Source organism: Triticum aestivum, chromosome 4B, assembly GCF_018294505.1.
Source record: "Triticum aestivum cultivar Chinese Spring chromosome 4B, IWGSC CS RefSeq v2.1, whole genome shotgun sequence".
NCBI lineage: Eukaryota > Viridiplantae > Streptophyta > Magnoliopsida > Poales > Poaceae > Triticum > Triticum aestivum.
In genome coordinates this window covers 348,930,703-348,945,061 of record NC_057804.1, presented here as the reverse complement: position 1 = coordinate 348,945,061, position 14,359 = coordinate 348,930,703, and the positions used below count along the sequence as shown (strand labels likewise).

General features: G+C 49.6%; 1 protein-coding gene across 2 annotated transcripts in view; it reads left to right on the top strand.

Annotated features, from left to right (window-relative positions):
* The first annotated feature begins 353 nt into the window (after nt 1–353).
* The window catches only part of LOC123092152 (uncharacterized), a 32,676-nt gene continuing 18,670 nt past the window's right edge, over nt 354–14,359 (top strand). The window contains exon 1 of one of the 2 annotated variants that reach the window (XM_044513844.1): nt 354–985. In XM_044513844.1, the coding sequence (XP_044369779.1) occupies nt 602–985 (384 nt within the window). In that variant the 5' untranslated portion in view covers nt 354–601. The remainder of the gene's footprint in view (nt 986–14,359) is intronic. The other variant, XM_044513843.1, reaches the window with a different exon arrangement.

Genomic DNA, 14,359 nt, shown 5'->3' with positions numbered 1-14,359 from the left:
CTCCCCTGACACCTCCTAGGGTTTAGGGTGTTGTACGACCGCGCGCCCTAGGAAGCACGCGGAAGGCTTTGGGTAGAAGGGACAGGAATGATGAACCGCGCGCCCTAGGGAGCACGCGGAAGGCTTTTGGTAGATGGGATAGGAACGATGTATCCGCGCATGAGAAGATCTGGACTCCACGACGAAGAACCGAGGAACCCTAGGCGCCCGGACCCCCGACCGTGATCGTCTCCGCAATCGCCGGACCAAATGCCAACTGTCACCACGTGGGGCGGACCCTGATCGTAGAACAATTGTTGTTTCGCGGTAAAAAACACAACTCATCGTTGGAGATGACCCGCACATCTTCGAGCTCCGACGTACCATGACAACCATACATTAGTCCCGCTTCCTTGCGTCCTCGGCTTTCATCACCAGCCGCATGAACCCTCCGCTAGATCCGCATTGTCCATCCGCCTAATCGCGTATCTCAGCACCGAACCGACGGTCATAACCCTCGCCGAGGGGTCACCCTGTCGCCAAGTCTAGTCGGACTTGTGCTTCCGTGACCTCGACGCAGCAGGGGTCACGCAGCCACGCAACCAACTGAAGCTAGCAAACCATGTCCATGGAACTGGCCGTGATCCACCTCGCGCGCCCAGCCCTCACGCCGTCGCCTTCGCTGCGGCCGCGTGGACGGCGCATGCTGCGCCTACGCGTGAGGTGCCGCATCGACGGGGATGAGGGGGGTGGAGCCTGGGGGAGCGAGGAGGACGAGCCCGAGTCGCTGTTTGCAAAGGAGCTGAGGCGGCGGGGTATGGCGGCGGGGTCCGTCCCTTCCGGTGAGAAGTCGGGGGCAGCCGCAGAGGCGGAGGAAGGCGGCCCAGGGGCAGAGGCGGGGAGGAAGCGCGGGGTCGGTGCGGCGGCGGCGGAGTTCGAGAGGGCTGCGACCGGGGCGGACGGGCAGAGAGAGCGGTCCATGGCGCTCAACAGCGAAGGCCTTGAGGTCTCTGACCTTGTCCCTCCCTGGTTAAATCTTAGCTTTCATTCCCGAATTTGGTGATTAATAGTACATTCGTAGTACTGTATTTGCTTAATAATATCAACCAACGTACAGAGCTGTCAAAAAAAAAAATCTGCCAACGTAGAAATGATTGGGTTGTAGAATACACCACGAGCAGAGCCACGGACAGAGTACACCATGAACAGAGCCAGTGCGTGCACTGATAGATAACCTGCATAATAGAGGAAATTTTGTCATCAAAAACCATATCATTTCACCGTTGATGTTCCATGTGTTGTAGAGTACACCACGAACAGAGCCAGTGCACGCTTTGGTAGATAACCTGCATAATACAGGAAATTTTATCATTGAAAACCATATCATTTCTACGTAGCCTCATCGACCATAATCAAAGTTCAAAAAGGCATTAGGCTTAATTATAGGTGTTGGGACCTACTTGCACCCAACTTGCTTATTGCGCTGCCTAGGCGTTTCATACGGAAAGGCCAATGGGACAAATCTGGGAGGCTAGGGAGCAATAGATAGTAGCCATGTGCCATGGCAGAGCAGAAGCACAAAAGAGGAGAAGAAGGGAGATCGAGCAAATTAATAGGTAATACAATAGATCATATCACAAAATCAACATCACAGGCTCACAACAATAGCACTGGAACGGACTAGACCAGAGGGAAGGGATCAATCACCTAATAGGGAGGAGAGAAAAAGGGGAGTTGGAGCTGACCAGCAGGGCGCGTCGGAAGAGGCGAGACGAGGAGGTCGGCGGCATGTGGCGAGTCGAGGAGTAGCTTGTGTTGCCGGGGTGCAACGAGAGGAGGAGGTCGGGGGGGCGCAAGGTCAGGGTCAACGGTGCGAGACGAGCTTCAGAGTCGCCGCCTCGACATCCTATCATGTGAGTGTTGGAAATGTGAGCAATTTACCAAATAATTTTGCTAACGGAAATACTAGATAAAGCATGACTAAAATAGCAAATATAAAGCAAGTCATGCAATCTGACGGAGAGAAGGTAAACATCGTCTGCATATATGAATTTGAGGTAAACACATCCAGAACAGACACTAGATGAAGTTGCTTATACGACATAGAACCTAACATAGTAGGACAGAAACTAGAGCCAAGAACTGTAGCAGGACTTCTAACAGAAAGGAGTAGAACACGTACGGCACAGCAGCAGCAGAAGCGTTGGACTTGGGTCGGTATCCTTGCCTGCCATGTCGTCGAGGAGGTCGTGGACGTCGGGGAAGAAGTCGTCGTCGGGGAAGTAGTCGTCGGCGACCGGATCGTCCGTGATGAAGCAGCCAGTAGTCGCGCTGAGCGCTCCCCAAAAACCTTATCACCCTTCTCCCGTACAGGACTCAAAAGGTGCAGTCTCGAAGGCCTACTGTCCCGACTTGCGGTGCACGCCGCAAGCCGGGATGAGGAAGACAGCAGCAGCTCAGAGATGGAACCGATGGCGAGGGAAGGAGTAGTTCTGGTGCGTCTTGCTGAGAGGAGCGACCTCCCTTTTATAGGCGCAAGAGAAGGAGGCGAGAGGGCAGCGCCGGGAGCTGAAGGCAACGAGGGAGACGAAACGAACAAACAACAGCCGAAGGGTGCAGCGTTCGTATTCAATGTCCACTACAGCAAAAACTTTTCAGCTCCCGAGTGACCTTTCGTATACCCGTAGTGTGTGGCAAAAATTTAGACATCGGCTCGGCTCATTCCCGCAACCCGCGGCGCGTCGTGACGAGGCGTGGCGTGGCGAGGCGGGCGGCGGAGGAGGAGCGCGCGTGGATGTCCCTCTTGTTCTCATGCTCATACAAGTGGGGAAGGAGCCTCCCTTATAAAGAGGTCCAACCCCCTCTAAACTAGCAATGTGGGACTAAACTTTAGTAGTATCCCTTGCCTTGCACAAATGGGCTAAGTGGGCCTCTAGGATTTATTAGGAATTTCTGAAATAGTTATTGGGCTGCCCAAATAGACTAAATTCCAGCAATCCCCCACCAGATCCCAGAGGCACACAGAAATTTGCCTTTGGTTCCAAAACACTGTTTTATATACCGGTACTGCAGTGGAGACTGTTAATTTGAACTTCCACCTAGAACTCTATGCTACACTAGTAAGCAACTTGAACAGTGGACTGGGCCTTGAACTGCAAGTTTTCTGCGAATCTAGCTTCACATAAAGCCTTGACCGATACGTGGCTACCGTGGGTCTTCCTCGCGGGTGGAGCTTATGCGTCATACTCCGTGACCTTTCATGAGTTTACTAGAGAGAACCCTACTCTCATAGATTGCGACGTTTGACAATCAGACTCATATAGGTGTGTTCTTCAAAAGATGTTCTGCAGGATAACATCTCTGCTTAAATGAGCCACTTAGAACACATTAAGATATACATCAACCTGCCATGCAGATTCGGAGAGTATTGCATCTTCATGGAGTGGTATTGTGAATAGTAAGGATACTCTCCTCTCAGTTGACCAACAGCTTGTCTTCCACATCTAATTCACGGGATCTCCGATCACAAAGAATAGGTTACCACCGTGAACAACTCATATTGTGGGTCTCATTCCCATCTCCCTCGATGCACTATCTATCATATTACGTGATAGACCCTTAGTAAAAGGATCTGCCAGATTTTTAGACGTTTGGATATAATCCAATGCAATAACTCCGGAGTTTCTCATTTTCCTGACAGACTTTAACCTTCTCTAAACGTGTCTTGATGACTTCATGTTATCCTTTGAGCTGCTCACTTTAGTGATCACAGTTTGATTGTCACAGTTCATAAGGATACCCGGTACAGGTTTCTCAACTACCGGCAAGTCATTCAAGAGCCGACGAAGCCAATCTGCTTCGACCGTAGCTGTATCTAGTGCTGTGAGTTCTGCTTCCATTGTTGACCTCGTTAAGATGGTCTGCTTGCAAGACTTCTAAGAAACAGCGCCACCTTCATGAGTGAATACATATCCGCTCGTGGCCTTTATCTCATCAGCATCTGAGATCCAGTTTGAGTCACTATACCCTTCAAGCACCTTTGGATGCCCGGTGTAGTGAATTCCATAATTCGCAGTGCCTTTCAAATAACGCAAAACTCTCTCTAGAGCTTTCCAATGCACATCTTCTGGTTTTGAGACAAACCGACTCAGTTTGCTAACAGCAAAAGAGATGTCAGGTCTTGTAGCACTGGCTAAGTACATAAGCGAGCCAATAATCTGAGAATACTTCAATTGATCTCTAGCAATTCTTCGATTCTTTCGAAGCAGCACACTAGCATCATATGGTGTTGGAGAGGGCTTGCAGTCATTATAGGCAAAGCGACTCAAGATCTTTTCCACATAGTGAGATTGAAGCAATGTAATCCCACTATCATCATCTCTCAACAACTTGATATTCAGAATGACATCAGCCACTCCTAAATCCTTCATCTGAAAACAGCGAGATAGGAAATCCTTGAGCTCCTTAATAACATTCAGATTTGTTCCGAAAATCAGTATGTTATCAACATACAAGCAAAGCATAACTCCCTCGCCCCCACCATGGCGATAGTACACACATTTGTCAGCTTAGTTCACAACAAAGCCTGCAGCTGTTAAAGTTCTTTCGAACTTCTCATGCCACTGTTTGGGTGCTTGCTTGAGTCCATACAAAGACTTCAGCAACTTGCACACTTTCTCTTCCTGACCATCTATTACAAACCCATCTGGTTGTTCCATATAAATTTCCTCATCCAACTCTCCATTTAGGAAAGCAGTCTTAACATCCATTTGATGAACGAGAAAACCATGTGAGGCAGCTAGTGAAAGTAGAACTTGTATAGTGGTCAGTCGAGCCACAGGTGAGTAAGTATCAAAGAAGTCTTCACCTTTCTTTTGGATATAACCCTTAGCCACGAGCCGAGCCTTGTACTTTTCGATAGTACCATCAGGCCTAAGCTTCTTCTTGAATACCCATTTGCATCCTATAGGTTTGCACCCATAAGGACGATCAGTTATCTCCCAAGTTTCATTTGCAAAGATGGAATCCATCTCGCTACGAACCGCTTCCTTCCAGTAGTCAGCATCTTCCAATGCATAGGCCTCCGAAATAGAACTGGGAGTATCATCTATGAGATACACAAGAAAATCATCACCAAAGGACTTTGCTGTCCTCTGTCTCTTGCTCCTAGTAGGAACTTCATTGTTCTCCTCCACAGGACTTTCAAAGTGTTCCATCGAAATGGCAGGTTCGGTAATTGTAATTGGTTCCTGATTCGATGAACTAGGCATCTCCTGATTAGATGAGGTACCATATCCTTCATGGGAAAGATATCTTCAAAGAAAGTCGCATCATTCGACTCCATGATCGTACCGACATGCATGTCAGGTACCTCAGATTTTACAACCAAGAATCTATATCCAATGCTATGAAAAGCATATCCCAGGAAAATACAATCCACAGTCTTTGGTCCAAGCTTTCGCTTCTTTGGAATTGGAACATTGACTTTCGCCAAACAACCCCATGTTCGCAGATAAGAGAGTTTTAACCTTTTCTTCTCCCATTCCTCGAATGGAGTTATCTCTTTGTTCTTTGTGGGAACTCGATTTAGGACATGACATGCTGTCAATATGGCCTCCCCCCACCATGACTTGGAGAGACCCGATGTGTCTAACATGGCGTTAACCAAATCAGTTAGAGTACGGTTCTTTCTTTCGGCCACCCCATTTGACTGAGGTGAGTAGGGAGGCGTCCTCTCATGGATTATACCATGTTCCGCACAAAAAGCATCAAATTCATTGGAAAAATACTCTCCACCACGGTCGGACCTAAGCCTCTTGATTTTTTGATCAAGTTGGTTTTCCACTTCAGCTTTATAGATCTTGAAAAAGTTCAAAGCCTCATCCTTAGATTTCAGAAGATACACACGGCAGTATCTAGTGGAGTTGTCAATTAACGTCATGAAATATTTCTTTCCACCTTTTGTCAAAACACCATTCATTTCACATAGATCTGAATGTATAAGTTCTAGTGGTGCAAGATTTCTCGTCTCCGCAGTCACGTGAGACGTACGAGGTTGCTTAGCTTGCACACACACTTGACACTTAGATCCCTTAACAGTGGTGAAACTAGGGATTAAGTTCAACTTCACTAGTCGCGACATGCAACCAAAGTTAACATGACAAAGACGTGAATGCCACACATTTGATTCACTATTGTTGCAAATATGATTAACAACTTCATTGCAAACGTCTGATAAGGATAAATGAAACAGGCCTCCTGACTCATAGCCTTTACCAACAAAGGTTCCGTATTTGGAGATTACGAATTTATTTGACTCAAAGACAAGCTTTTAGCCATCTCTACACAGAAGAGATCTGCTAACAAGATTTTTATTGACGGAGGGGACATAATGCACGTTCTTCAGCCGCACGATCTTCCCCGAAGTAAACTTCAGATCGACCGTGCCAACACCACGAACAGAAGCACTTGAACCGTTGCCCATCAACACGGTTGAAGTCCCTGCGGTCTGATAAGACGAAAACATGGAAATATCATCGCATACATGCACATTAGCACCCGTGTCAATCAACCAATCAGGAGAATGACATACTGAAAGAATAGTGGAAAATATACCATACCCAACATCCTTCATGTCAGTGTCTCCAATGACAACATTAGCGGTCTTGCCGCCTTTCCCAGGATGACGCTTGTCATACCGATTGGGGCAACTAGGAGCCCAATGATCAGGATCTCCACACACATGACAAGCACCTTTCTTCTTGTCACTCTTCTTCTTGAAGTTCGTGTGTTGTACAGCCTTGTTCTTCCCATCAAACTTTACTTTGCCATCAAGCTTGCCCTTGTTCTTGAACTTGTGGGACTGGAAGTTTTTCTTCTGTACCAGATTGGCACTAGATCCTCCCTCAATACCTCGAGCACGTGTGTCCTTTGCTCTCGCCTTTTCTTCCACATCAAGAGTACCAATGAGATCCGGAACGGAAAACTCCTGTCTCTTATGCTTCAGTAAGATAGCAAAGTTCCTCCATGAAGGAGGAAGCTTAGTGATGATACCCCCGGCAACAAACTTGTCCGGTAGCATGCAATTGAAGTGCTCAAGTTCTCTAGCAAATGACTGTATCTCATGAGCCTGCTCAACCACGGAGCGCTCTTCAGTCATCCTGTAATCATAGAATTGCTCCATGATGTACAACTCGGTGCCGGCATCCGAGACCCCAAACTTGGCCTCGAGTGCGTCCCACATATCTTTTCCATTATCAATTGACGCATAAGCATCAACTATGTTCTCACCAAGAACACTCAAGAGAGCAGCCTTAAACAAGGTATCCATTTTCTGAGAAGCTTGTGCCTGTTGGGCATCTTGCTCTCTTTCAGGTTTGCCAAGAGTGGCGTCATAGCAACTCATGGTTTGAAACCATAAGACTGCTCTCACGCGCCACCTCTTATAGTGGATACCCTCAAACATAGGAGGTCTCATGGAAGCAGCAAAACCACTTGGGGTAAATTGCCTATGATAAGGTTTTTGGATTGTTGGAAATGTGAGCAATTACCAAATAATTTTGCTAACGGAAATACTAGATAAAGCATAACTAAAATAGCAAATATAAAGCAAGTCATGCATTCTGACAGAGAGAAGGTAAACATCGTCTGCATATATGAACTTGAGGTAAACACATCTAGAACAGACACTAGATGAAGTTGCTTATACGACATAGAACCTAACATACGTAGGACAGAAACTAGAGCCAAGAACTGTAGCAGGACTTCTAACAGAAAGGAGAAGAACATGTACGGCACAACAGCAGCAGAAGCGCTGGACTTGGGGTCGGTGTCCTCGCCTGCCATGTCGTCGAGGAGGTCGTGGACGTCGGGGAAGAAGTCGTCGGGGAAGTAGTCGTCGGCGACCGGATCGTCCGTGATGAAGCAGCCAGTAGTCGCGCTGAGCGCTCCCCAAAAACCTTATCACCCTTCTCCCGTACAGGACTCAAAAGGTGCGGTCTCGGAGGCCTACTGTCCGGATGTGCGGTGCACGCCGCAAGCCGGGATGAGGAAGACAAAAGCAGCTCAGAGATGGAACCGATGGCGAGGGAAGGAGTAGTTCTGGTGCGTCTTGCTGAGAGGAGCGACCTCCCTTTTATAGGCGCAAGAGAAGGAGGCGAGAGGGCAGCGCCGGGAGCTGAAGGGAACGAGGGAGACGAAACGAACAGACAGCAGCCGGAGGGTGCAGCGTTCGTATTCAATGTCCACTACAGCAAAAACTTTTCAGCTCCCGAGTGACCTTTCGTATACCCGTAGTGCATGGCAAAAATTTAGACATCGGCTCGGCTCATTCCCGCAACCCGCGGCGCGGCGCGGCGCGGCGCGGCGCGTCGTGACGAGGCGTGGCGGGCGGCGGAGGAGGAGCGCGCGTGGATGTCCCTCTTGTTCTCATGCTCATACAAGTGGGGAAGGAGCCTCCCTTATAAAGAGGTCCAACCCCCTCTAAACTAGCAATGTGGGACTAAACTTTAGTAGTATCCCTTGCCTTGCACAAATGGGCTAAGTGGGCCTCTAGGATTTATTAGGAATTTCTGAAATAGTTATTGGGCTGCCCAAATAGACTAAATTCCAGCAGTGAGGAGCCCATGAGAGATGTGTGCGCGTTTTACTCATCAAAATCTAGCCCGCGCCACCCTTTCCTATATCTTTGCTGCCGTGATTATGGCCAACGAACCTCTCTTTTCCGTTTATGATTTTGGTCTATTCGCGCTTCGCCCAACAACGGTTACGTGTGCGTAGCGCTGCTGACACACGCTTAATCGAGCATAGATTGGAAAAGCGCTTTGCCTGGTTGGGCTCACCACATAAACAGGCGCGATGCGTTCTCCCATCGCTTTGCGCGTGGACATGATTAGGAGCTCACAAAAGGCACACCTTTTTGAACTTTGACCATAATAAAACAGACACTCCCACCCTTGTAAGTTATACCATCGAGCCAGTGACTATACATGTTAGCAACCTTGCGAGGAGGATACAAGTTGGACGCATGATTGACCATGTAGAGCGCGCAAAAGTGCATTGAAAGAAAACATGCTTAATTGTCTCGTCATGATGAAAAAATAACACTTCTTACTTCCCTGCAAATTGTGGCGAGCAGATTATCATTTGTTAGAACCGTACCTTGGCGAAGATACCCTGTATTATCTTTTTAACTTTTAGTGGTATCTTTGACTTGTAGAATTTTTTGTCCTCTAGATGCTTTGTTATCTGCAGATGGTAAAACTGTGATGTAGGACAAAGGCCTAGGTTTGTCCCAATCCTCACAATTTGAAGGTGGCAAGGAGCAAAACACAAAGAACACAAGAAACTCAAGAAGAATAATACTAATGAACAAGGTTCACATCACACATGACCTCTCAAAGCATCCAAAGTATGAGACAATTCAAGATCCACAACCAACAATAGGAACAAGGAAACAAGGTAAAGTTCTTCCCAAATCTCTAAGAGAAGAGGGGACTTGAGAGGTAGATCTTCTCCAATCCAAATGATATGGAGGTCTTGATTAACCACAAGGGTTCTTCTCCTTGTGGAGGCCTTGATCTCCAAAAGAGAGGATAGATGAGCAATGCCCTCTCAAGTTTTATCTGAATGCTTTGCTCACCGTAATTCGAGTCCAAGGTATCTTTATATAGCTAAGGGACGAAAGGGGGTAGGTAAGAGAGGGGATACATGGCCTATTGGCTAGATCTGCACGCATGCAAGGGTCAGACAGTCCGGGAACTGAGCCGAATAGTCTGGTTTCAGACCGGACAGTTCGGGAAGCAAGCCGGGCAATCCGTTTGCTTATGTAGGTGCGGCTCCGGGCTGGCACAGGCTTTAGAAGCACCAATCAATCTTCAGGGGTAGGATAGTCAGGCAAGTGGTCGAATGAAACGTGAGACTACATGTATTTAGCTTCTAATGTCTCCGGGACTCATGTTGGACAGTCTGACTTCCTGGCTGGACTATCCGGCTGGTGTAGCTCAACAACTTTTCTCCTTGTCCCTTCTCTTTGCTTGGCCTTCTACCCTCACTTCTTCATGGATGAATCCTTAGTACCTGAGTATGCATAGGGTGTCAGATTGAGGTTGTCTCAAATGAATGCATAGAAAGTTTGAAGTGAGTGAATTCACCTTGGTTTGGCACTTGCACGGGCTCTAGTCTTTGGTCCAATTGGCACTTGTGGGATTGGTGTAGGATCCATGTGCTACTCTGCACCATATCCCCCCCACCTCCTTGGGGAAGATTCATCCTCGGATCGAAAACCTCATCGCCATGGAATGGAGCCAAGTCGGCGGCACCGAAGGTGTTGCTCACCGAGTACTTGTCGAGTGGGATGCCTATCTTGTAAGCGTTGTTGTATCCTTTCTAGGACTTTGAAGGGACCGTCGGCTCGAGGTAGAAGCTTGGATTTGTGCTCGTTCGGAAAGCGGTCTTTGCGAAGATGTAGCCAAATAAGATCTCCGGGTTGGAACACCATTGGCTTCTTGGTGATGTTGATCTTTAGCATGCTTGTGGACTTGATGCTCAATGGTGGTCCTTATATCTTCATGCACCTTTTCATGAACTCGACTCGGTCGCTTACCTCCATACTGGCACGCTCTTGTAGAGGAAGCGAAAGTATTCCCATGACGACAAGAGGTTGAAGCCATAGACAACCTCCAATGGCGACTTCAACGTTGTTGTATGTCTTGCACGGTTGTAGGTGAACTCAGTGATGGGCACACAGCCTTTCCACTCCTTGAGGTTCTTGATGAGTACGTGAAGGAGGGTGGAGAGTGTGCGGTTGACCACCTCCGTTTGGCCATCGGTTTGAGATGATATGCTGAGGAGAACAATAGCTTGATTCCTAGCTTGGCGCATACTGTCTTCCAAAAGTAGCTCAAGAATTTGATATCACGGTCTGAGACAATTGTCCTGGGCACTCATCTAAACGCAATATTTCCCTACATAATGTGTGAAGCATCGTTGCTCTTGTTACATAGATAAAATGTGCCATCTTTGAGAATCTATCAACAACCACAAAAATTGAGTCCTTCCCATTTCTAGTTCTAGGCAAGCCAAGTACAAAATCCATGTTTATGTCCTCCCAAGGTGCATATGGAATTGGTAATGACATGTAAAGACCATGAGGTTGAGCTTTGGACTTAGTTTTGTGACATGAGTGCATCGGCGAACGACACGTCCAGGGACAGAGCCAGGATTTGAGCATAGGGGGTCTAGATCCAAAGGCGAAGCCGGGACTTCAATATGGTGGGCCAAGACAAGTTGATAAAAAACACGATTTTGAAACACGGTTGCTGTCGTGGGAAACCACGGCCACCTATGGGGCCATCAGCCCCTTGTGGTTCGGCAGGGGGATGAGCACATTGCACAAAGAGCGGAGAGCGTAGAGATCACACGGGCAGTTTTACCCAGGTTCGGGCCGCCGCGAGGCATAAAATCCTACTCCTGCTTTGGTGGATTGATGAGAGGACTGTGGTGGAGACGCAATGCTCTAGCTCGGCAGGGTTGCCTCGGGGTGAGGGCCGCTACGCGCATATGAGTGTACAAGGGTCCGAATCCTTTTTATGGTTGTCATGACCCTCCTTTTATAGGTCAAGGGGTCACCACAATGGTAAATCAGTCATTGTGTATTGATTAGATAGCAAACGGTGCTATCATACCTAACTCTGCAGACAAGGCAGAGTGCATTAAATGCGCCGCTTAGTGTCACATCATGGTGTGCCCGGCAAGCCTTGCCCGGCTGTTTGGCCACCTTCTTATCTGTCTGTTCGACACGTCTCTGGACGGGTGTCATTTGGAGGTGATTTCCTTCGGAAGTTGCTGCCATGTGTCAAGAAACAGCCACCTAGTCACTTGGGGGCTTGACACCGCACCGATCGATGATTTGCGTCGCTGTGAGGTGGAGCGGTGGAGCCTTGGCGGGGTGGTCCACCCTTGGCGACCCTGGCAAGCCTGTCGGGGCAGTCTTGAGACTTGTCTTCGGAGTAACCTCGACCTCGCCAGGCTCGCCTGCCCGGCAAGGGAGGCTTTCCCTTAGTGGTGTCTTGCTTTCCTTGGCTTGACTTGGTCTTCTTGATCCACCCTCTGATTTCTCAAAGAGCCATCTCTTCAACTTGATCTCGTTTTGGATGTTCAGAGTTGCCGGGTCGGAGGTTTGCTGTCCGTGCACAAGTCAGGGGAAAACATACACCCCTGTTTGTGTACCCCGATAGAAGCCTCTGGGCCTGAGCCATACATATCTCTGGGCACGTTGGGTTAGGCCCCAAACAATGCACAGACACGTGGCAGGAGAATACTGCGCGTGCAGCGGTTTGCCATGATGACCAATCAATCCAACATCCACTTCGCGTAATTACCACGGGTCGTGGGGCCGTGGGATTGCAGCAGTTAATGTAAAATGGTAACTTCTGAAGAGTCGCGCCTTCCGCCGCATCTTTTTCTCTTAAGAGAGAAAAACGCGAAGGGCATTGCTCATTCATCGTCCGCTTCGCTCTCCACCATCTTCTTCCGCAAGCCAAACAACTGCCCTTCTTCCTCGTCCGCATTCGCCGCTGGTTCAATTTCCAGCTTCCTCCCCCCCTCCCCCGACCGCAGGACGAAGAGATGGGGAAGAAGGCTGCCGCCCCCAAAGGGAAGCGGGCGACTGCCGCGCATGAGGCGGCCGCCGGAGGGAGCAAGAAGAGAGCGGCGGAGCCGGACAAGAAGCGACGGGGAGACGTGCTCTTCTTCCCGTCGAGTCCGGACGGCGATGTTTTGAAGGCAAGGTACGAATATCTGTGGGGGAGGGAGGTTCCAAAGGGGCATGGCGCACCCAAAGTTCTGGCGGAGGGGAAAGAGGACCCGCCAGATTCATACCGATTCTTCTGTGCGTATTTCATCTGTGGCCTCTGCCCTCCCTTCTTGGATTTCTTCGAAGCCATGATGATGATCTATGGATTTCATCTCTTGGACTTCACGCCAAATGCAATGGCGTGCATGGCGATTTTTGCCCATTCGTGCGAGAACTTTGTCTGGGTTGCCCCCAATGTCAATTTGTTCAGGCACTACTTCGCCCCGAGGGTGGAGAATAAAGCCCACCGTTCCGGAAACATAAGTTGGATGCCTCGGGTGGCAAGGGAGAACTGGGTGCGTATGCGGGACAATGTGTGGAAAGAATTTGGCCTCACCGATGACAGGCTACGCCCGACAATAAATAGGATCACCCGCCTAAAGGTTGCCGGGCTGACCATTGGGCATGTGGGGGTCGACTTCCTTTGACGCCGCATTGTGCCTCTACAGAAGAGGGACAGGTTCGCCTGGCAGTATGGAGATGCTGCAGATAGGATGAGGTTGCTCTCTGGCCTGACCAAAAATTTGTCGGTCTATGGCCATGCTTGGTTGTGAGATCAATTGTTGGGCCGTTCAAGTTGCCGGCAAATGTCATCCCACTGAACATCAACTCTGCCCGGGATCAGATCTTGAAATGGATGCCAGATTGCAATGCTCTTGGAGTTTCGGGTGACTGGCAGTTACCCGCGCTCGACGAAGAGCTCGCCTGGTCCTCCAGCCTGGTGGAAAAGGCTACCAGGGTGGAGACCAATATGTACAAGCGCACCTCCAAGATGGAGGAAGCGTACATCAGGAGGCGGCTCGAGGAAGACAAGGCATTTCTAGCCGCCGCAAAGGCAAAGGCCGGGAAGGCAGCGGAGGAGGAGGAGGTTGAGGACGAAGGCTCCTCCCACGGCAGAAACGAGGCGCAAGCCTCAGAGGAGGCTACCGGGGATGATCTTGCCAGGGACGAGTCTTCCGGGACGAGCCTTCTGGGATTGAGGCTCTGTATACCGCGGCAGCAGAGACCCAGGAGGAAGAGGGGGTTGAGGAGGCGGAGGAGCCCGAGGAGGAGTGGCTCGCGACAGGCCCTCAAGCCCCCGTGCCAGTCTTGGACCAGCGCCCTCGCAGGCGGGTTGCCAACCAGGGAGCAGTGGTTCCCGACCCTGCGCCTGCCGCTAACAAGGTGAAGAAGATTACCTCCAAGGGCAGCAAGCCGGATGCGATGCGCCGGCAGTCCTCCCGCCTCGCCGGGGCTAAAACCTCTCCCGCCAAGCAATCGGTGGCTGCGGGAGTTGACTCCAGCTCCCAGTCCGGCTCGAGCTCCTCGCAGAACTCGTCCTCATCGGAGCCCCCTGCGCCTCAGCAAGGCTCAAAGCTGCCGGAAGTTCCGTTCCCCCGCCCCAGAAGAGAGGTCGGGCGTCCTCACCGCCCATCGAGTTCGAGTTGAGCTTCATGCTCATCGATGAAGAGTAAGAGAGAACAATCTCCTTTCCTTGCAGTAGTTTCAGTATGCCTGCTTGCTCTTGTTGATTGATCTTTTACTTGC